This window comes from Ostrea edulis, chromosome 2 (assembly GCF_947568905.1).
Source record: "Ostrea edulis chromosome 2, xbOstEdul1.1, whole genome shotgun sequence".
In the NCBI taxonomy this organism is placed as follows: domain Eukaryota; kingdom Metazoa; phylum Mollusca; class Bivalvia; order Ostreida; family Ostreidae; genus Ostrea; species Ostrea edulis.
The window spans coordinates 20,455,252-20,479,226 of NC_079165.1; the positions used below are offsets into that span (position 1 = coordinate 20,455,252).

The 23,975-nt window shown below is 35.0% G+C and overlaps 1 protein-coding gene across 6 annotated transcripts in view; it reads left to right on the forward strand.

The window, feature by feature from the left end:
- The window catches only part of LOC125681828 (phosphatidylinositol 4-phosphate 5-kinase-like protein 1), a 27,746-nt gene extending 3,971 nt beyond the window's left edge, over positions 1 to 23,775 (forward strand). For 2 of the 6 annotated variants that reach the window (XM_056156374.1, XM_048922070.2), the window contains exons 2-12: positions 2,427 to 2,639; positions 6,856 to 6,921; positions 7,234 to 7,394; positions 9,010 to 9,078; positions 11,813 to 11,903; positions 15,459 to 15,554; positions 16,110 to 16,182; positions 16,453 to 16,609; positions 16,906 to 17,301; positions 23,070 to 23,242; positions 23,610 to 23,775. In XM_056156374.1, coding sequence (XP_056012349.1) covers positions 2,454 to 2,639; positions 6,856 to 6,921; positions 7,234 to 7,394; positions 9,010 to 9,078; positions 11,813 to 11,903; positions 15,459 to 15,554; positions 16,110 to 16,182; positions 16,453 to 16,609; positions 16,906 to 17,301; positions 23,070 to 23,242; positions 23,610 to 23,680 — 1,539 coding nt within the window. In that variant the 5' untranslated portion in view covers positions 2,427 to 2,453 and the 3' untranslated portion in view covers positions 23,681 to 23,775. Of the gene's footprint in view, positions 1 to 2,426; positions 2,640 to 6,855; positions 6,922 to 7,233; positions 7,395 to 9,009; positions 9,079 to 11,812; positions 11,904 to 15,458; positions 15,555 to 16,109; positions 16,183 to 16,452; positions 16,610 to 16,905; positions 18,904 to 23,069; positions 23,243 to 23,609 lie in introns of those variants that run through there. The other 4 variants (XM_056156375.1, XM_056156377.1, XM_056156376.1 and 1 more) reach the window with 4 other exon arrangements.
- The last annotated feature ends 200 nt before the right edge of the window (positions 23,776 to 23,975 follow it).

The window sequence follows — 23,975 nt, forward strand, 5'->3', positions numbered from 1 at the left end:
AAAGAGCGTAAACTGGGACCTATCGTATTAAATATTTAAACTGTTATCTTAAAATAGAAAAAAAAAAATGTTTTTATAAAACGGATTTGATGTAGATCTATCAAACTAGTATGAAGAAAATATAAATTTTTCATGATGTACAGCAGTATTTTCGTAGCAACAAACTGAATATGGAGGAGCCAAATACATTGTGGCTTAACAGCAGAATTTTGATAATTAATGTAAAATAAATTCCAATGAAAAGCTTTATATAAGTGAAATTAATTTAAAGGATAAACACATACAACAAAGTTAACTGTATACAGCTGATATAGTAAATGTAACAACAATGCAGTTTCATGGTCAATGAACATGCAGAATAACATTATGGGAAAGGAAAAATTTTATGGTAGAACCGAACCGAACCAGGGATCCCAGTGCTTTACTAGATAGATGCTCTATATCCACTTAGCTATCCAAGCCAATATATCCACAGCCCAGTCAGCCCAAACATGTGTGCGACTTCTTCCTCCCTCTGTAAATTGTTAAATTATCTTCCCACTCAAAATCATAAATCCCAAATTCCCAGGGAGGGGGGGGGGGACTTATTTTGGAAACATACATCTGTACCCACTATATATGACAATCATGGCTTATAATTGTGACTTCACAATTATGATGGTAACATACAGAGGCAATCATAACATTACTCAGCCTATAGACAGGAAATGCTGAATGATGTTCCCATTAGTACAGTGACTGTAAATAAGCAGTTTTAGTACAGGGTATAGGGGTCCCCTTATGAATTATAACAGAGAATGGACTACAGATGCATCCATCATTTTATCATGTTCTTTAATAAAATGATTTATAGTTTTAGAAGGTACAGTTATGGCCATAAATGAGTTATCATTTCATTTTTTCACTATATATTTCATTGAAAAATCCACTTTTATAAACACTTACGGTATTGTGAGGTGACAATATCAATTCAATTTCCTTAATTTTTTTTTTTTTTTTTTTTTTTTTTTTTTTACATAATTATGCAAAATTGTTCAAATTTTCTTTTCTTAGAATGCTCAGCAAGTTGTGATACATTTTTCATCTATCAAATTCCTAACCTCAAAATACTACAATTTATTACCAACTTTGTGCTGTAAAATTTCAATTTCACATTTGAGGGGTAATTAATTAACACCACAACACCTACAGATCAACTTATTTTGAAATTACGTGAAGAAACTACAAACAATTTTGCATTTTATGATATTTAAATAGGAATATGCATCGGATCGTTTTGTGGTGTTTTGTTATTTGATCAAACATTCCGTTATCAATTGAAAATATTTTATCAGTACTTTAAAAATTGTATTATTCAATAAATTATATAGGATAAATTAGCAGTGCAGAAATACATTTGACCTTCTTAGATCCGCGCCGTATACTCTGCGTAAGATGATCTGACATAACCTGACTAGAGGTCATGTTCATGTGAACTTTATGTTAGCCAATCAGCATGTCGCCTATGAAATCATCGGTGTTTACAATTCAAGGAAAATTACTGCGATTGTTTGGTTTGAAAGAAAACACATCTCAGCTAGATGTGACGTCACAATGCACCGTTTACGTCGACTGGTGTTATATTCCTCGCATTAATTAAGTAAACATCTTGAAAACTATTCAAATCGTACCATACTATTCATACATAAATCGCAATTCACAATCAATTTAATCTAGGTGTATTTTACATCGTACGTTTTGTTGTTTGTATGGATGGAATAGATTAGGCATTACTGCGAAAGTTTAAAATTCCTTATATTAGAATACACAATTTTATAGTGTGGAATAAACTTTGTGGGAGAGAGATTACTGCAACTTGTTTACGAATTGCCAGGAACCGCCTAAATAGCCATCATTGTCTGTATGGCGCAATCTGACAGGCTGATAGTTCTCATGAATATTTAAAGCAAAAGGTCATGTGGACATGACCCCCTATGGGGTTATGTCAGATCCTATTGTATAGTGATTGTGAGCGTATTTTAGGATATGATTTTAATTAGATTGCATTCAAATGTCAAATAAGTGATGCAAATTTTGACATGTATTGGAAAGCGTAACCAGCAATGTGCCATGATATTGCAAATGATTGAATGTTTTATAAAAACAATGGAACTATATAACTCATTTTAGGTATGAATGCATTTTGTTTTCCTAAATTCATTCAGTTTTTAAAATCAAATTATCATAGCCCTCTTTGTGAACAGGACAAGATAGTTTATTAGTTTAGGATGAGGATATCATAATTTTAAATTAATTATCAAACCTTGAATATTGATATCTGTGGAAGTCATGCAGCTTGGTTGTGATGTTTGGAGAGACAAATATTCAGTAAATATTAAAGTTTTATTTTGAGTAAGTCAATATTGAGGTGTTGTTCTATTCAACAGATAGACTTTGTTGAGATGACCTGAAAAATGTCTTCTCCAAAAAGACAGCTTTCAAAGGGATTATCCAATAATAAATGGATGAAACTATGGAAAAAATGGCAAAGAAAGGATGTTACCTTGGTGAATGAAAATCACCGCCGCCACAGTGCCCTGGAGTGCATCAGGGAGGGAATCCGGGACTTGTTTGACAAACATCCAGAGCTGGGGATTAAGGTAATGATTGGAATCCTATCATACTTTGTAACAGAGCTGGGGATTAAGGTAATGATTGGAATCCTATCATACTTTGAAACAGAGCTGGGGATTAAGGTAATGATTGGAATCCTATCATACTTTGTAACAGAGCTGGGGATTAAGGTAATGATTGGAATCCTATCATACTTTGTAACAGAGCTGGGGATTAAGGTAATGATTGGAATCCTATCATACTTTGTAACAGAGCTGGGGATTAAGGTAATGATTGGAATCCTATCATACTCTGTAACAGAGCTGGGGATTAAGGTAATGATTGGAATCCTATCATACTCTGTAACAGAGCTGGGGGTTAAGGTAATGATTGGAATCCTATCATACTCTGTAACAGAGCTGGGGATTAAGGTAATGATTGGAATCATACTCTGTAACAGAGCTGGGGGTTAAGGTAATGATTGGAATCCTATCATACTTTGTAACAGAGCTGGGGATTAAGGTAATGATTGGAATCCTATCATACTTTGTAACAGAGCTGGGGATTAAGGTAATGATTGGAATCCTATCATACTTTGTAACAGGTATAACCTGTGGGTGTCCATTTTTTTGGTGGAAGTTTGCGGATAGGAAAAATCTGCAAAAATTAGAATTGCAAAATATAGTACAGTGTATTATACATACTGATAAATATAATGCAACTGCAGAAATTGGAAACGCAGACTATGGATGAAATCACAAAAGTTTCCAACCGCAGAAAATACCCTGTATATGGCATTTTGTGGGAGCCTAATTTTTGTGGATTCCTTGGGTCCACATATCCTTTGAATTTCAAACCATTAACATGAAATACACAATTTATATTATGTTTGAAAACTTTCTTGACAATCCACAAGAATTGGCTCCTATCAATTTTAAATGATCCTACAGCATGTCAATGTTGTTGCCTATACTCTAGCAACAGCTAAAGATATCAGACCTGGGTGCATCTGTTCCAGGGACAGATTCAGAAAGTTTTGAATGGGGGAGGTTCTATCATTAATTTTGGTTTTCAAAGGGGGGGGGGGGGTTCCACCCTCAAAATGCGTTATTTTTACCTTTTTATCAAAATTTTCTGACAAAAGGGGGAGGGAGGTTCCAACCCCTGGAACCAACACACACACACACACCCCGGATCTGCCACTGTGTTCGTCTGTCTTTTGGGTCATCTGCCTGTCTGTTTGGGTTCAGAATAATCTATTATAATATGGCGATCAGACGGAGTTGATCGCCGGTGGCCAGATAACTCGGTTGGTAGAGCACTTGAATAGGGGGCCCGGCCTCATGGGTTCGAATCCCAGTCTGATCCATTGCATTTTCTTCCTGCCTCTTACATTTGGTGGCGTAGACCAACCCTTGGAACTGAAAGGTGAAAATGCCTGCCAGGGGAAATCCTGGGCTGATTTCAGATCAAGGTGTGAAGACATTTAACGAGGGAGGAATGTGGCAGTCAGACGAGTTTGATTGCTGGTAGCCAGTTAGCTCAGTTGATAAGTTGATAGAGATGAGTGATGTTTAAAACTGTGCCAACATATTCATCGGCAAATTGACAGCATGATTGGAAATGATCAATTTTGATGGCGGTGCTCATAAGTCTTGAGTATATTTCCTACACTCAATAGTAGTTGGTTCACAGTAGATTTATAGATATTCAATTGCTGCAGCTTTAGATTCCTGTAGATTTATACAGATATTCAATTGCTGCAGCTTTAGATTCCTGTAGATTTATACAGATATTCAATTGCTGCAGCTTAAGATTCCTGTAGATTTATACAGATATTCAATTGCTGCAGCTTTAGATTCCTGTAGATTTATACAGATATTCAATTACTGCAGCTTTAGATTCTTGTAGATTTATATAGATATTCAATTGCTGCAGCTTTAGATTCATGTAGATTTATACAGATATTCAATTGCTGCAGCTTTAGATTCCTGTAGATTTATATAGATATTTAATTGCTGCAGCTTTAGATTCTTGTAGATTTATATAGATATTCAATATTGCTGCAGCTTTAGATTCCTGTAGATTTATACAGATATTCAATTACTGCAGCTTTAGATTCTTGTAGATTTATACAGATATTCAATTACTGCAGCTTTAGATTCTTGTAGATTTATATAGATATTCAATTGCTGCAGCTTTAGATTCCTGTAGATTTATACAGATATTCAATTGCTGCAGCTTTAGATTCCTGTAGATTTATATAGATATTTAATTGCTGCAGCTTTAGATTCCTGTAGATTTATATAGATATTCAATATTGCTGCAGCTTTAGATTCCTGTAGATTTATATAGATATTCAATATTGCTGCAGCTTTAGATTCCTGTAGATTTATACAGATATTCAATTACTGCAGCTTTGGATTCCTGTAGATTTATATAGATATTTAATTGCTGCAGCTTTAGATTCCTGTAGATTTATATAGATATTCAATATTGCTGCAGCTTTAGATTCCTGTAGATTTATATAGATATTCAATATTGCTGCAGCTTTAGATTCTTGTAGATTTATACAGATATTCAATTACTGCAGCTTTAGATTCTTGTAGATTTATATAGATATTCAATATTGCTGCAGCTTTAGATTCCTGTAGATTTATACAGATATTCAATTACTGCAGCTTTAGATTCCTGTAGATTTATACAGATATTCAATTACTGCAGCTTTAGATTCTTGTAGATCTATATAGATATTCAATTGCTGCAGCTTTAGATTCATGTAGATTTATACAGATATTCAATTGCTGCAGCTTTAGATTCCTGTAGATTTATATAGATATTTAATTGCTGCAGCTTTAGATTCTTGTAGATTTATATAGATATTCAATATTGCTGCAGCTTTAGATTCCTGTAGATTTATACAGATATTCAATTACTGCAGCTTTAGATTCTTGTAGATTTATACAGATATTCAATTACTGCAGCTTTAGATTCTTGTAGATTTATATAGATATTCAATTGCTGCAGCTTTAGATTCCTGTAGATTTATACAGATATTCAATTGCTGCAGCTTTAGATTCCTGTAGATTTATATAGATATTTAATTGCTGCAGCTTTAGATTCCTGTAGATTTATATAGATATTCAATATTGCTGCAGCTTTAGATTCCTGTAGATTTATATAGATATTCAATATTGCTGCAGCTTTAGATTCCTGTAGATTTATACAGATATTCAATTACTGCAGCTTTGGATTCCTGTAGATTTATATAGATATTTAATTGCTGCAGCTTTAGATTCCTGTAGATTTATATAGATATTCAATATTGCTGCAGCTTTAGATTCCTGTAGATTTATATAGATATTCAATATTGCTGTAGCTTTAGATTCCTGTAGATTTATACAGATATTCAATTACTGCAGCTTTAGATTCCTGTAGATTTATATAGATATTTAATTGCTGCAGCTTTAGATTCCTGTAGATTTATATAGATATTCAATTGCTGCAGCTTTAGATTCCTGTAGATTTATATAGATATTTAATTGCTGCAGCTTTAGATTCCGGTAGATTTATATAGATATTCAATTGCTGCAGCTTTAGATTCCGGTAGATTTATACAGATATTCAATTGCTGCAGCTTTAGATTCCTGTAGATTTATATAGATATTTAATTGCTGCAGCTTTAGATTCCTGTAGATTTATATAGATATTCAATTGCTGCAGCTTTAGATTCCTGTAGATTTATATAGATATTTAATTGCTGCAGCTTTAGATTCCTGTAGATTTATATAGATATTCAATATTGCTGCAGCTTTAGATTCCTGTAGATTTATACAGATATTCAATTGCTGCAGCTTTAGATTCCGGTAGATTTATATGAAATTAAATACATGGATATAACATACTGTGGAATCCTCATTGTTCGTGGGGGATTGATGTTCGTGGATTTCCGTGGGTCATTCTTACCAATGAATTTACGTGTCCTCAAACATTTTTTAAACGAAGTAGTGTTATCTCTCCTAGTGACATCGTATCGCTTACCCACGAAATTACGTCCCCACGAACTAGCAAAATTTTGCTTACCCACAAACATTGACCCCCACGAAATAAAATTATTCCACAATAGTTGTCTGAATGCATTCAATATTGAATTTGTCTCATTTTCTGCAGAATCATTTCATTTATTAAAGGATTTTGTTTAGAGCATGGTATAATTTGATGAAGAAATGCTTTTTAGAATAGATTTTTAATTCTTTTTCTTAGGATTACTTGACAGAAGACGATTTTTGCCATGTTCACAGTAAGAAAATTCGGACGAAACACGGACAGGTACATAATACAATGTTCATTGTTGTTTACTATATTCACTGTTACAAATATCTTAGGCTACGCAGCAAATTAACTGCAATATCAATGCATTTGTGCCAGTGCTATTTAAAAAATTTTCATAAGAGTGTCTCCATTAATGAAATATCTAACCACGAAAAGCACACTTTTGTCATCCAAAATGTTGGTACTGAACAAAAATAATAAGTTGACTTTCGAAAGTAACTAAATGTTTAAAAATGGTCTGTTCTAATCCTTGAAATGAAGTTTGAAATATTACAAGTTGCATGGATTGCAGTTGATTTGAATTTTTAGAAATTTAGATTCCGGAGCTATGCCAGCTCTGTGTTTGCTTGCATTAGGAGGGCTGTGTCTGTTTCCGACGAGGATTTTCTGTCATCAATGGCTCCAGAGGATGGACTGGAGTATTTGGAGTTTTTCAGCAATTCTAGAAGTGGACAGGATTTTTATCTCAGGTGACATTTGATTAAGTTCACTGAAATTTCCTATGACATCAACCTTGTTATAAAAGACTTCTAGAGTCACTGCCTATAAGTGTATGTATGTTACTAATTGTCACATGAACACCATTTTATGTTCTGTCTTATTTGTTTTCACCTTGAGTTTTGAGCAATATTTCAATATCTAAAAATCAGCTCTACAAAGCAGTTAGGTGACCACTCTGATAGTCTGAGAATCAATGGCAGTCACCATGCATTGGAAACAAACTATATACATGAAAAATCCATGCTCTAACCCCTTTTCCGTATTTGTAAGTGGTATTACACCGTACAAGTGGTATTTTTAGCGAGACACAAATTTAGCGATATTCAATTTTAACGATCTCAACACTGTCGCTAATAATGCCAAAATTAAATTCTCACTAAAAAGTCTCCTATGCAGTATGTTCATCTTCCCAAGTCACGGGTTTCTGATCTGATCCACTCCGCTAGAGTGGAGCAGATTAGAAACCCTTGACTTGGGAAGATGTGGTATGTCTTGCCTGTCCTATTACCTTATAGGCTGAGATTTTAAATTGCCCAAAACTGGTCAAAGTTGAAAGAATTGCTGCTTGTCAGTCCAGGTGAAAAACAATGAAGTATTGATTGACATAACCACCCAAGTGTGACCATGAAGTGGTTGCCCCCTGTGTTTTAATGACAATTAACTGTAATCTTGCAATTTCATTATGTTCTGATTATGAAATTTGATCAGCTAATCAAAATAATATATTAGTTATGAGCAACTTAAATTGGTCAATTAAAATAGAATAAGGGAAATAATTTACATTTCTTGGAAATTGATTTACAAATTGTTTAATTAACATCAAAAATCTACTATATACATGAATGTAAGTATACCTGTTTAACTGAAAGGGAGAAAATGCAGATCAGTACTCGAACCTGGATTCCCCATAATTCTCCAGTCAGGTGGCTTACCAACTGAGCTAACTGACCACAGGCGATCAAATCCAACTGACCGCTGCATTCCTCCCTCCTTAAATGTCTTCACCCTCAAAGACCCGCAACCCAGATTTTTTTGCCCCTGGGAGGACTTTCACTTGCAAGTCCAGGGGTGGTCAATGGCACCAAATGTAACAGGAAGGGAAAAAATGCAATGGAGCAGACTGGGATTCAAACCCAGGCACCCTGAATCTCTAGTCAAGTGCTCTACCAACTGAGCTATCTGGCCACTAGCAATCGAATCTGGCTGACCGCTACACCTGTAATATTTGAAATGTACATGTATATATATATTGTTTTACGAGACTTGATTAGCAAGTTGTATAACATCAAAAACAGATAACAACTGATGTTATCTAGATTTACAGATAATCTAGAGGATTTCTGGGTAGAGGTTAAATCTCAGCCTTTATCAGGTATCTGACTCAAATGCTTATCGTAAAAAGATGCATTTTGTCACTAAGAGCAAGATTTTATATAGAAAAGATCAAGTCAAAGCGCAAATTTTCCCTTATTTTCAAATAAGGGGGATAACTTAAAATAGAAAATCCAATGTAGCATGTCCCAATAATTAAACAATAATTGATATTTGAAAAAACAGTCTAATATTATTCACTGTATATTGTAGTCATGATCAACAGTTCATCCTGAAAACTGACAAGAAATACCATCTGGAATTCTTTATGACAATTCTTGGGTAAGTGTTTAATCATGTTAGCTATACTGATAAATTCATAAACTAACCTAATACTGGCTCACAATGCAAAATGTATGTACCTATTTCTGGCTGTGATGACAATACTAGTAGCTAGTTTATATTATACCCGCCCCCAAACAGCAACTATTTGCCCAGATGCAAATTTTGAAAATATCGTCATAGTGGAGGGAGATATGTAATATTGACTTGACACAATACGCCGGTTTCGAGATACGTTCGAGTTATTTCCCTTTGAAGAACTCTCGCACATAGTAAGGCGCGAAACAACTTGTTTACATGAGGGAGTGAGACGAATATTCATCACTGCTTAAGTGAATGTACTCAGTAAGTCTCTCATACGCTGTTTCATCGCCCGAATTCAACTGATACACAAACTAAGTAAGTGATAAGTATTCAGGGAGTAATTAAATACATGGAATTCTTATCATATTACGTAATTTTGTTGGTCGTAGGTATCATATCCAGGATATTACTTTTAAATATGACATTGTTTTTATGTTTCTGCATTTGTAAAACATTTCTTTCAATAGTATTTTGTATTTCCAACATTTAAATATTTAAAGAGAAGCCGCTTTTAATACATTTTATCGTCTTCCTCACTGACAGTAGGTTCACTCTGTCCCATTTAGGCCCTCAAAGTTCTACTAAATGTACCTCCTACACAGGAGAGCTCTTATCTCGAAACTGGCGTATTCAAATAGCCAGTAAGTAGGTGTTTTAATATACCAAATATAAATCATAATATAAAAAGTTACTAGGAACACCCTCCATAATTCTATGGAGAGTGCAATCTAACTGAAATTGGGTCTGCTAGTATCACTACAAAAAACTTGTGTAGTGAACTATGTGAACTAATCAAAGGGACTACTTCTAATTAGATTATGGAGAGTGATACAGGAGATAAGTGTAGATTTTAGTAGATGTCACGTAATGGCTATAGGATCACAGGCCCACTATTACAGTCAAAGTTAAGCAGTTTCAAGACTTGCCTGCTATATATTGAAATACTCTGGAAACTATTTACAAGCAAATTAATTCATTGCCAATTTATTTGCAGATTTAATCTTCTGTACGATCATATGATATGTATGATATAATCTGGAATCAATAGATGTATTAATCCTAAAATAGACAGACTAAGTTTGTTATTCCAGGGCAGGACTCGAAATTAGCGAGAAATACTCACAAAATGCGAGTACAATTGAAAAATAGCGAGTAAAAATAGTGGACACTGGAAAATCTTAGCGAGTGGTGATTTACAAACCATGATCGTATCATATCCGTTTTATACGAGGATGAGCTATTTGCTTTTATTAAACTTGCCCTCAGAATCATACAAACGCTTACAAGTCTTCCGTTGGTCATTTTTATCAGAATATCCTATCTACAATAATTTATTGTCATATTGAGGTCGGGTTGTAGTGATGACATGAGTGCACTGCTCACCGCATAGACGATTTAATATCAAAAAAATTCATGGGACTTGTGATCGTGCTGCTTATAAACCATGAGTCTGGGATTCGCTTTGAAAAATCGCTAGTGACAACCCTGATGTGGCGTGAAATTGGAAGACTTTGGATCTAGACAGGTCTGCGGTAAACAGTTTGTGGATTATAGGTGCGATGGTCAAGAGACCTAAATATTGCACCATATGACTTATGTAACTTAGTGTCTTGTCCAAACGATGCCTGTTGACCCTCCAGGCTCAGTAATGATGGGGAAAATCATTGATTTAAAAAAGCATATCAAAAAAGAACACTGCTTCATTATTTTTATTTTAGCTTGTAATTTTTCATTTTAGCCTGTAGATTTTTTACCCACAGGCTAAAATTAGCCTGGGGTAGAAAACGTTAATTTCTACCCCTGCAGGGTACTGTAAACCAACTTTTATTTACGATTCCTTTATTTCGTGATTTGCTAGTGATAAACTGGTTCACGATTTGCTAGTGATAAACTGGTTCACGATTTACTAGTGATAAACTGGTTCGCGATTTACTAGTGATAAACTGGTTTGCGATTTATTACATGTAGTGATAAACTGGTTTGCGATTTACTAGTGATAAACTGGTTCATGATTTACTAGTAATAAACTGGTTCGCAATTTACTAGTGATAAACTGGTTCGCGATTTACTAGTGATAAACTGGTTCGCAATTTAATAGTGATAAACTGGTTTGCGATTTAATAGTGATAAACTGGTTCACAGTGCAACTAATTTTCGCAACTGAGATTTTATCTTAAAGAAATGCAAGAGACATTAATGGACTGATTTGCGGTGAGAAATATTCGCAATGATTAGGTTTTCACTATTCTAGCTAAAATTTCTCACTCACGAAAACAGTTGGTTTACAGTATGTTGTACGACAGATACATGGATTGTATGTACGTGTATTGACTACTGTTACAGTATGTTGTACGACAGATACATGGATTGTATGTACATGTATTGACTACTGTTACAGTATGTTGTACGACAGATACATGGATTATATGTACATGTATTGACTACTGTTACAGTATGTTGTACGACAGATACATGGATTATATGTACATGTATTGACTACTGTTACAGTATGTTGTACGACAGATACATGGATTGTATGTACATGTATTGACTACTGTTACAGTATGTTGTACGACAGATACATGGATTGTATGTACATGTATTGACTACAGTATTTGATGAGTGAATTTTGTATTTTTTGGTGTTTCAGGGACTATTTGATGCATTTCCAGAATTATCCTCACTCGCTCATAGTCAAATTTTTAGGACTCTATTCAGTCAATGTCTCCGGTCAACCCAAGGTATGTGTGATGTATCCTTATGCAACTGTGCACTTCCTTTCTGCATATCAAAATCAGGGGCATCAAAGATATAATTTCATTAGTATTTGAGGTCTCAATGTAAAATGCTGACAGTGGATTTGGGAGTTTGAAGTGATGGAGAGGGTGTCGTCATTGTCAAAACTCAATCACAACCGGCTATTTACCCTTATAATATATGCAGAGGAGGGGACTATGTTGCACTTGCCCTTTGAACTATAGTGAATATTTAAATCACTACAGCCAACATAGCCTGTGTTAGGGGAGTGTAACTTATAAAGATGTAGAGCTTGTTCAAATTCTTTTCCTCCCATTATTTTTTAAGGTTTTCAATGGGCAATGGACTCTTATGAGTAATGGACTGTAAATGGCCAATGGGCACTTATGGGTAATGGACTATGAATTGTTTATTTTCATTAATGCTCTCGTAATTTGCAGTTACTAAAAAAAAATTGAAGGACATTGACTAATTGGTTCTCATTGCAACCTTATTACTGGTATGTACAAGATCCTATTGCAGTGCAATACACAGTAAAGGAGATAATAATACCCCCTGCAAATGAAGTTTAAGTGGGTATATAGGAATCAGCACATCCGTCTGTCTGTCCATTCAGGGTTTTTGTTTCAAATTTCATTTCTCTGTCACATATCAAGCTGAAACTTTGTGGATCACTCTAGAACATGTTGCAATTTTGATACATTTCGACCTCTCTTGCAGGAGTTTTGCCCCTTTATTTTAAAATTATTTTTATATGGAGGGTACATAATTTGTCCGGTTAACTCCTCCCACAATTTTCAAGTGAGGGCTATCTTGTTTTACAGAGTGTTTGTTTGGATATTGAAGATATGCATGTGGCAAGGATTTTGATTTTCTTCAATTTTTGAGAAAATTACACGTTGAACTTAGTCAATTTTGAGGAATTATTACATAGAGAGTACATGATTTGTCTGTTTTTCCTTCCACAGTTTTCAAGTGAGGACCTTATTTTACAGAGTATTTGTATGGGTATGGAAGATGTGCATGTGGCAAGGAATTTGATTTTCTTCAATTTTTGAGAAAATTACAGGTTGTTGAACTTTGTTAGTTTTTTTTCCTTCCACAGTTTTCAAGTTAGAACCTTCTAATTTTACAGAGTATTTGTATGGGTATGGAATGTGCATGTGGCAAGGATTTTGCTTTAGTTCAAAGTTTGAGAAAATTGCAGGTTGTTGGACTTAGTCCCTTTTGAGGAAATATTATATCATATAAAGGGCATGGTTTGTCCTTTTAACTCCTCTCACAGTTTAGAAGCTATAGGGTCTCTGTAAATAACTTGAAGATGTGCTTATAGTGTAAGGATTTCGATTGTCAACAATTTTTAATTTTCTTTAATGTTTTAAATATTTACAGGTTGTTGAACCTGGACAAAATTGGGAAATATTTTACACACAGAACTCTTGGTTTGTCTACGTGTATCTACCTCTTGTCATAGTTTTAAGCTAAGACCCTTTATTTATACAATGCAAAAAACGTATGTCACAGCCTGATGATGGCTGATACTACCTGAAGCAAAGTTCTACAAATTATGGTTTAAGAAAAACATCCTATGTCAGCATTTTCACGGGTACTCATGTTAACATTTATGTACCTTACATTTTGATTTATATAGTGAATGTATGAATATTTCCATTTTCTGTTGGTATGGGGGGGGGGGGGGAGGAGGCTAGTGTGCCTCGCAGGGGATATTAGTCCCAAAAGGACTGTTCTACTTGATGGCTAGACCAGGAATCAAACCCAGAACACCTGCATTACTAGTCAGGTGCTTTAATCACTGAGCTAAAATTGTCTTCACCCATGAAGACACTCCACCATTCTTTTACCCCTGGCAGGACTTTCACCTGCAAATATGACAAACAAATTCCAAATAAACCGACTATTTCATGACTTATTTATTTTCTTTGTTTTTTTTTTGTTTTTTTTTATACAGTTTATCATTTAAATGTCTTCTTGAACACAGCAGTAGTATCAATCCAAAAAGGAACAGAATTTTTATATATATATATGAAGCCATGCATGCACATTGACCAAATTAAAATTACATTAAGGCCATGGACACGTGACCACACAATTGTAAACCAACTTTTATTCGCGTACGAGATAATTTCGTGAGATTCGCTACAAACTCATTGTCGCGAATGTTTCTTGTTGTGAACCAGTCCTTGAATGTCTGTCATAGGTTCGAAAAAGGCTGGATAACAAAATTACTCGCTGTGAACCAGTTTACCACAGGTGAATCCCGAAATAAAATAGCCGCGAATAAAGGTTGGTTGACAGTACCTACTGAGATCTGTTATCGCGACATCAAAGGTTTGCAGGGAGGGGTTCTCAAACTGAGGCAGAATTCCTGGTGGAAAATCTTGTGACATGAAGCTTTTCAGAATCAAAAGTTGTACCTACTACTAGTATGTCCTGTACCTGAAAGTTTGAATAAATGGATGATAAAGGATCATGGATAAATACTACAGTATATATCATCAAAATTCATACGTGCATTGTTCACATTGAATACTGCACCGTATTCATGAGAAAATGGCCACCCTATCATTACAATTTGTAAAGAATATCCCACTGAAAAATATATTCTGAAATGTGAATAATCCTATGGATTAAAAAATATTTTTTTGACAATATTAGTTGACAGTCATCTAGGGTGATGAAATGTTGGGAGACATAAATGTATATGCTCTACAGCATTATGAAATCGCAGAGAGAAGCATACATTTACAGTTGATAGGTGTCTCACTCAAGAGCTAAATCTTTTATTTATTATCTAAAACACAATAGAGATTATATATAGGCAGGACAGTCTCCATCTGGTTTGAAGGGTTATATGCTCTGTGGCATTATGCCTGGAAATAGAAGTTTGGGCTTATAAAATCATTAGGACCTACTTGGGCCTAATTTGACACAAGACTTCCAGAGCTCTAGTATATGTCTGTGACTGAATATTGACAGTGATTCTGCCTCTTGTTACCTCCAATCTCAAAGTTCACGGTTAGCACTAGCATTTTACACTAATGTAGTTGTATAAAGAACCCCATTCTTGATAATAGTATTGTTGAATGTGATATACATTAATCTATGGATATGCCATCCTTAGCCATTTTGTAATGAGTAATGTGTAAGCCACGCGGGATTCGAACCTGGGTGTAAATGCTTTGCAGGTCAAACCTGATTAAAATATTAACTAATCAGTATACTGAATATGGGTTTAATTTTTGTATATCCAATATTTGATCAGAGACTTAAATTACTAATAAATCTTTTAAATTAAGATTATTTTACATATACATGTATATCATTATTAATGCAAGTAGTAATATTGACTTATTATCATCTAAAAGAAAATTCTACAAAAAGTTTAAAAATTGTAGAAGTAAGGGAGATAAATTCGAACTAGATATTTCATTAAATGTACAAGAAAATATTTGCATTCTGATCTGTCAGTCTTGAAAGATATGTTTTTCATCTTAATAGATAGTTTGATGTATTTTCAGGTGTATTTTCTTGTGATGCAGAACGTGTTTTTCCCTGTGGAACGAATTGAAGTACGGTTTGATTTGAAAGGTTGTTATGGTGGAAGGTATCAAAAGGTTAGTAAGTGCACAGGTGCTTTAGCGTCTATGGTAAGTGTTTACATATTTATGTGTGTGTGTGTTTATTTATTTAATTATCATTAATAATTATATGATATATGATAAGCAGGCTACTGACAAACAAGTTGATGGTGCAGGGATCTCGTTAAAGTCAGCATTTTGCTAATTCTATGGTGATTATAATGATCTAGTTTGCCAATACAACCTATCAGTGGGTCAAATGCTGTCTTGACGTGTTTCATACCAATTGTTAGGCCGTTCTTGGCACACTGATTTTGACTACGGATAACTCCGTTTACCTGATCAGGATCTAGGGCCCACGGCGGGTGTGACCGGTCGACAGGGGATGCTTTCTCCTCCTAGGCACCTGATCCCACCTCTGGTATATCCAGGAGTCCGTTTTTGCCCAACTCTCTATTTTTCATTGCTCATAGGGAGTTCTGAGATTGATCACTGTTTGTTATCTTCACCTTTTATTATTAATGTTGGTTTGCTGGATACATGGTTATTTTTACTTCAACTGGATCATATTATAATATTTTAATTTTATAGCCCTATTCAGAAGAAAAGGGAGTACTCCATGTCCTGAAGGATCAGAATTTTCATTGTCAGAGCATTGACTTAGGTTAGAATTCAATTTCCAAGTCTAATTATTAAATCGACTGTCTGACTTTTAAATATTTGAATACTGCACACAGTTCAGAAAAGCATTGAAGAATTCAGATTCAACAATTCAACAAAAACTATACTTTATCGCGGTGGAAAAAGATCCTGATTTACAATGAGTAAAATAATCTTGTACTTTTTAAGAGATATGCAATTTGAAAAACCTGTTAAAAATTTGGAAAACCTGAAGCTTAAAAGTAAACATGATAATTGTCTTAATCAATTACAGGAACTCAGCGAGACTGGTTTGTGCGTCAGTTACACAATGATGTTAATTTTCTGCGAGGCCTAGGTGTACAAGATTACAGTCTGTTGTTTGGTCGTCACGATCTCCATGTTGATGATCAGCAGACAACATTTGGAAACCTTGTGACCAGACTGAGAAAGTGAGTCTGCAACTCTTGTTGGTATTCATGACAGATAGTTTTACAGCATTTTGATTTTAAACAAAAATGCATGTTAATTCTCTGTGCTATTTATAGACTCTGCATATGTTCTTAATTTTTATGCTCCCTGAAAATTTTTTGGGGGGAGCATGTAATTTCCATAGTATCCGTCCATTCGTCGGAGCTTGTATCTGCTAAGCCTTTCATCAGAAATGGACCAAAGTCATTTTAGAAAGGTCAAGGCCACTCAAAAAACCATTTCCTCTTGCATACCATGCATGTTTTTCTTCCTTCAGGTCTTTTGCCAAACGACAATCATCATCCATTTTAGCTGCACGTCGTGGGCATAATCATGTTCATCCTACAGACACCATTCCTGAGGAAGCAGACGACTCATCTGGACAAACACAAGAGGAAACGAATAAAACCGTCACAGCAGTTAAACAAAGGACTATTACACGTACCAGTCTAGGCAGCTTGCTGGAGTCTTCATCGCTAAATACGGATTCTGCAAACAGGAGACTCCTTCCTGAATGCAAGAACCCCTTGCATGTAATTGATGGAACTCATGAAAGATATTACATGGGGATCATTGACTTTTTTACACAGTATGAATGCAAACAACAAGTTGCTCGAGTCCTGAAAGTCTTTAAGAATTGTACTGGTGATCATTCAACAGTACCACCAGATAAGTATGCTGACCGATTTCTGAGATTCATTGAGGAGAGGACAGTCTAGCTTGTTAATGATGTTATAGGAGAAATAACTGCAATAATTATGTCTCCCCCGCCTTCTTCCAGGGGGAGATGATTTTTTTTTTATTGTACTTTAAGTCCGTTCCTCTGTCTGTCACAAAATCTTGTAAATGCTTCTCCTCCTGCATGGCTTATCAGATAGACTTGAAACTTTGCACAGTGCTTCATTGTCATTTGTAGATGTACATATTGTTGGAACAAGAGGATCCAATTATTTTCCTAATAGTTATAGTGGATATATGAGAGGTGGGGCAAAATAGCTTGTGAACATTTCTCCACCTATATGGCTTATCAGATAAACTTGAAACTTTGTACAATGCTTCATTGCCATTTCCAGATGTGCATATTGTCAGGACAGGAGGATCTAATTGCTATCCTCAAAATTATAGTAGATCTTAAAAAGAGGTGAAAGGTGTAAAATAGCTTGTGAACACTTCTCCTATATGACTTCTTGGATAGCCTTGAAATTTTGTACAATACTTTCAAGAGATTATCATTTAATGATGTTCACATTGTTCTAACCCAGGGATCTACATTATCTTAAAATTTACAGTGGATCAGAGAGGAGTGTTTTATCGCTTTTTTCCATGTACATGGGTTCACTTTCCTACTGGCACTTCAGCATAACAGTCAGTGTTTTCATATCATATTATTACGACATTGGTCACATTGATGTTGAATCTTTCCCTCAAAACACAAAGTGCAGTTCATAATGTCTATGTTTCTGCTCATATTTTCTCCCCCATACCATGCAGTATATGAAGGGGACGAGGTGTAAATTGGAACAATTTCAATTTGGGGAGCTGGGGAGACATTTGTTTTTAACAAAAACAAATTTTATCTTATGATATGGTAGCAGTCCATGTACATGTAAGTTGACAAGGAACCAATTTGCTCAACTTCTAAATTATTCTATATTTTATTTACATTTTACTGATGAACTGTTTTATTGTCTTTAGTAATCATCAATCTCTAACTCTGACAATCGTTTACTCATGACCTATTCATCACACAATGTATTACTACTATCCCGAGAAAAACCTTACATGGCTTCATCCAAAGAATGTGCAATCAGTTGAAAGACAAGCTGTTCAAATTTTCCTGTTACTGGTAGTTTGACAGAGGGCAAATCCATCTCCAGTAGATCAAGGCCTAAACTGAAACTGAGGTGTGAAGTTTTAGAAATCAGCCCTTCCGTTAACATCCCATTAGTCGAGTTTATCTTACAGAATGTGTGAACATCTCAAGTCTTTTTGCAAGTGTTGCTATGAATTTTTTATACAAACATAAGCATCAAATTTGTTTCAGCACTTGAAATCATATATTGTTTATTTTTTATGTACCAGTACTAATACACAATGTCATACACTGTAAAGTTGGACTTACAAATCAGGTCAAACTAAACTGCTACAATTTGAAAGCTTTGTATTTTGTGTATTTTTTAATGAATGATGTCTTGCTTGTACTTGGAGTGTCGATTTTCTATGCAGATTATGTAGAATTTAAACATAGTATGTATTAAACATTTATGAACATGAATTAATGAAAACATCTTTAACGTATAGATCTTAAATTTGGAGCAGGATATAAAAGTGAGGGCCTGTATTGTTTAGCAATTTTGAAAAATGATCAAATATTTTAGTCAGATTGAGACACATTTCATCTACATATATATTGCAGTTCACATGTAGCATAAAGTTGCCAGCCTTTACGGACATGTATAGCAACATTTCCTCCAAAACTATTTTTTCATCTCGATATGATGAGTTCTTGTATGATTTCCGAATCAGGTTTAAATTTTATACTGTAGTAATATTACCATACTTTGTATATCAGCCTGGGTAGCTCAGTGGTTAGATCCCTAATTAGTAATGCAAGGGTCCCAGCTACAATACCCAAAGATTACAAGGATTGTTACAGTAAACTAAACTTACTGTAATACATAAGAGCTGAGTTTTACTTACAAGCAACCAGGAACTTTTAATATATCCTAACTTTAAAATGGACATGGTAATATACCCTAAGAATTTTTGTAGAAACAAGATAAAATCCAAGTAAATTGTATGTGAAGTCACAAAAAATAGAAAGATCGTACATGTTCCCAAGTCTCAAAGTGGGTGTTGGATGGTGTAAAAACTTGTGAAGGAATATGCATATACATGTACATGTATAAGGAAATACCCCCCCCCCTTTTCTTTGGGGGAGGGTGTGGTCGTGGAATTGGCATCTATGGTGTATTGGGAAGGACATGAGAATTACTGTTCCAGTGTGCAAATAAATATCTCATGCAACACCTTCATGTTCACACTATTTCTGAGCTTCAGTTTCAATCCTAAATTAATGTAATTTATTAAGAAATAAGCATCATTTAGACTCGGTTTTAAATTGTCCATGATTAAACAGTTTATTGAGACTTCATTATCTCCCTTAACACAAGTGTCTGAATTGCACACATCTAAGAACACATGAAAAACCTTACTAATTCCATTCTTTATTCGTTCTTTTATGACAGCAAAACTGTTTGATACATTAAAATAAAACAAAGTAGCTACTCCTTCTGAATAATTTACTATAAAATACTTCAACTGCTGAACAAGCCATATCAAATGACAAACCAATATTACCAAGAACAGGGAAAGGCTCCAATGGGCTAAATATGAACAAGAGTACCGCAAACGGTACAATATACACCTGTTGACAGTGAAATTCAACCTGAAAGCATATTGTGCACTCTGAATTGATACAACACACATTCTGAAATGTGAACTGATTATGTATTTCTCTGAGAGGGAGCTTATGACTAAATTTCGGAGCAATGCCTGTGACCGTACCAAAAATAATCTGGAAAATTGTTTGACCTACTTCTACCCCTAAAGTACTGTAGGTCATAGTGTGCCAATGCAGCTGAAATGTTAACTGCACTTGTCTTCCTCCGAGAGGAAGCCTTTGACTAAATATGGCAATATCTATCCATAATGAAAAAATCCGGAAAACTTTGACCTACTTTTAGCCCAAAAGTAGATCAAGGATGGACCAATCCAGCTGAAATGCAAACTGAACTTGTATTCCTCCAAGAGGAAGCCAGTGACTAAATTTCAGGGCAATATCGGTATCCATTATATAAAAAAGCCCGGAAAACTCTTATTTCTAATGTAGGTCACGGACGGACTGGCAAATCTTGCTGAAATGCAAACTAAACTTGTATTCCTCTGAAAGGAAGCTTGTGTGTAAATTTTGGAACAATATCTGTATCTGTAACGAAAAAAGTCCGGAAAACTGTTTGACCTACTTATAGCCCTAAAGTAGGTCAAGGATGGACCAATCCAGCTGAAATGCAAACTCACTCTTACAATTCTTGAGGGGGAAATTGTGACTAAATTTCAAAGTTATACATGCATCCGTTGCGGAAAAAGGTCCAGAAAACATCATTCCGGACGGACGGAGAGCCAGACGGACGGACAGCGCCAACATACTACGTCCCGTCTAATGACGAGTGTATAAAAAGAACTTGATACATTGACAAAATGGATTAAAAGTATGAGAGGAATATTAAAATCTTGCATTAGACATATCAAAACAAAAGTACATACCATCAATTCTTTTTTTTTAGTAAACCAGAAGTGACGAAATAACTAGATAGGTTACATGAGGAATGTGTTTTGGTTCCAGCTGACAAAGCTTGTAAAACATTGTCTGTGTAAGGGTCATTATTACAATTGTATTTTAAACGAACTTTGCATTAATTCCATTTTTTGTAATCGTACTTTCACTCCTTTCAAAAGATGAAATTCTTCAAAACCATGCTTCAGTTTTAGACGCATTTAATATCCCAGATACATTGCTGGATCCAGTAAATGCTCTACCAAGCCCCCATTTTTGCTCTTCACGAAAATATTAACAGCTGTGAAAGAGAAACTTCAAACTTACTGTGCGACTACATATGCCAGAAGTGGTGTTAATCAAATGTGGATTCCAAAACAATTCTAAAGAACTTTTAGTAAACTTGAAATCGCAAAACTTTTCCCAAGTCAATAACATCAAAACCTATGACTTTTCAACACTTTACATGACCATTCCTCACGATAAATTAAAGACTAGACTTTTTGACATCATAGACAGTTGGTTCTTCAACAAAAATGGAAAACGGAAATATTCATATCTAGTGGTCACTCATCCAAAAACTTACTTTGTTAAACACCACTCTGATTCCACGCACAAGTACTCTGAAGTTGAAATAAAAAATATGCTGAAGTTCCTCATTGACAATTCATGGTCTTTGGTGATCAGGTCTCTTGGCACACTGAATTTGACTACGGATAACTCCGTTTACCAGATCAAGGATATAGGGCTCACGGCGGGTGTGACCGGTCGACAGGGGATGCTTACTCCTCCTAGGCACCTGATCCCACCTCTAGTGAGTCCAGGAGTCCGTGTTCGTCCAACTATCTATTTTGTATTGCTTATAGGAGTTATGAGATTGATCACTGTTCGTTATCTTCACCTTTCATGCTGGAGTTCCTCATTGACAATATCTTCGTGGTCTGTGGTTGGAATTCCCATGGGCATGGATTGTGCTCTTTTGTTAACTGACCTGTTTTTATATTGCTATGAAGCAGAATTTATTCAAAAACTTCTACTTGAGACGAAAAAAATCTCTTGCTGTGGCCTTCAGTTCGATATTTAGATATATCGACGACTTATTATCTATTTAAAACAGTGATAATTTTCATTCATATGTCGATTCGATATATTCCTGTGAACTCGAAATAAAAGACACTACAGAGTCGTGCACTTCTGCTTCATACTTAAATATTTTATTGAAAGTAGATATAAACGGCACACTAACAACTCAACTTTATAAAAACGGGATGATATCAGCTTCTCCATCGTCAACCTCCCATATCTATGTAGCAATATTCCATTATCACCTCCATATGGTGTTTATATCTCTCAACTGATTCGATATGCAAGAGCTTGTTCTGTGCATGGTCATGTTTTAAATCGAGGCAGGCTCCTGACAAACAAGTTGATGGTGCAGGGGTTTCAACAGTCATTTAAAGTCGGCATTTCGCAAATTCTATGGTCGTTATAACGATTTAGTTTGCCAATCCACGTATCATTGGGTCAAAAAATGCCGTCTGACGTGTTTCATACGGATTGTTAGGCCGTTGTTGGCACACTGATTTTGACCACGGATAACTCTGTTTACCTGATTGAGATATAGGGCTTACGGTGGGTGTGACCGGTGACAGGGATGCTTACTCCCCCTAGACACCTGATCCCACCACTGGTGTGTCCAGGGGACCGTTTTTGACCAACTCTCTATTTTGTATTGCTTGTAGGAGTTATGAGATTGATCACTGTTCGTTATCTTCACCTTTCATACTTTATTTACTACTTTTATGATGTAAACTACCCCAAAACCAGGTGAATTTGTATATCGTTTTAGTCAATTAGTTACATGATTTAAATAATATCTTTATTATCATATTCATGTATGACTCTTGTATTTATTTGCAATAAAATGTAATCATATCAAAATTTTACTTTATGTCCATTTACATCTAAATACAAAACAAATCAACTTGATATGCCCCCTTTTGAAAAAGAGGGGGTGTATTGTTTTTCATTTGTCAGTCTGTCTCTCTTGTCCGCTCTTACATGTATGTAATTTCTGAAACATCTTGTTGAATTTATATCTGCAGCTACCAGGTGCCCAAGTGTGAAAAGATGGTGTACTGGAGAGGTACTTCTGCTACCCCCGGTGAGAGGGCACGACCTAAATGTCTGATGTCATTGGAGCTTATAGATCAGTTTCTTGCCACATTGATGAGACTGAAAGTTGGATTGTATGTTGAAAATATTGTTAAACGCTTTGGTATGTGTTTAAGGTAGTAATATTGTCATAAAGTTTTGTTCTGTTCTTTTTTTTCTTTTTCAAAAATTATTTAAAAAGTTTCAAACATTATATGTAGTAGGATTTACACATAACTATCATCCTGTTTAAAATATGAGATGTTAGTCTCGAGATTTTAGGATACAGATAAAATAATTATACATGCATGTTTAAGAGTGTCGTTTGGAACCGACACAAGGAACATGTCCTCTTTTTTCTCATTTTTTCCCCAATTCAAGAATTATTTTAGATTGCAAAGAAATATTTGTTCAGAAATCAAGCAGTCTTGTTCATCAAAATATGTCTTTTTCACATTGTAAACAGATTTATCTTTTTTTTTCCCTCACAGGATTCTCAGTCGACCAACTTCGCCGGGAATATTCCACATCTGAGCCATGTCTGAAACATGTACATCCATGAATTATCAGTTTTGTGTGCACATGTTTTGCACTTTAAAATTAATGACTAAAACTGTTTGTCATTAAATATGATTTAAATAAATAAGCTGTAAAGTGACATTTAATCGTTATTGTATTGGCTTTTATATGTCAATGATGCTGGTTGAAATTCAAAATAATGGTTAACCGGTTTTGGGAAACAACTCTTTTAGCAGCTCAAACTGTTGCATGGAACTGACCAGGTCAAAGGACTTTTGATCAGAATAATGTGGATCAAAGTTGATTTTCTCCCTCTCCCTGAACTCCGTTTCCCATTC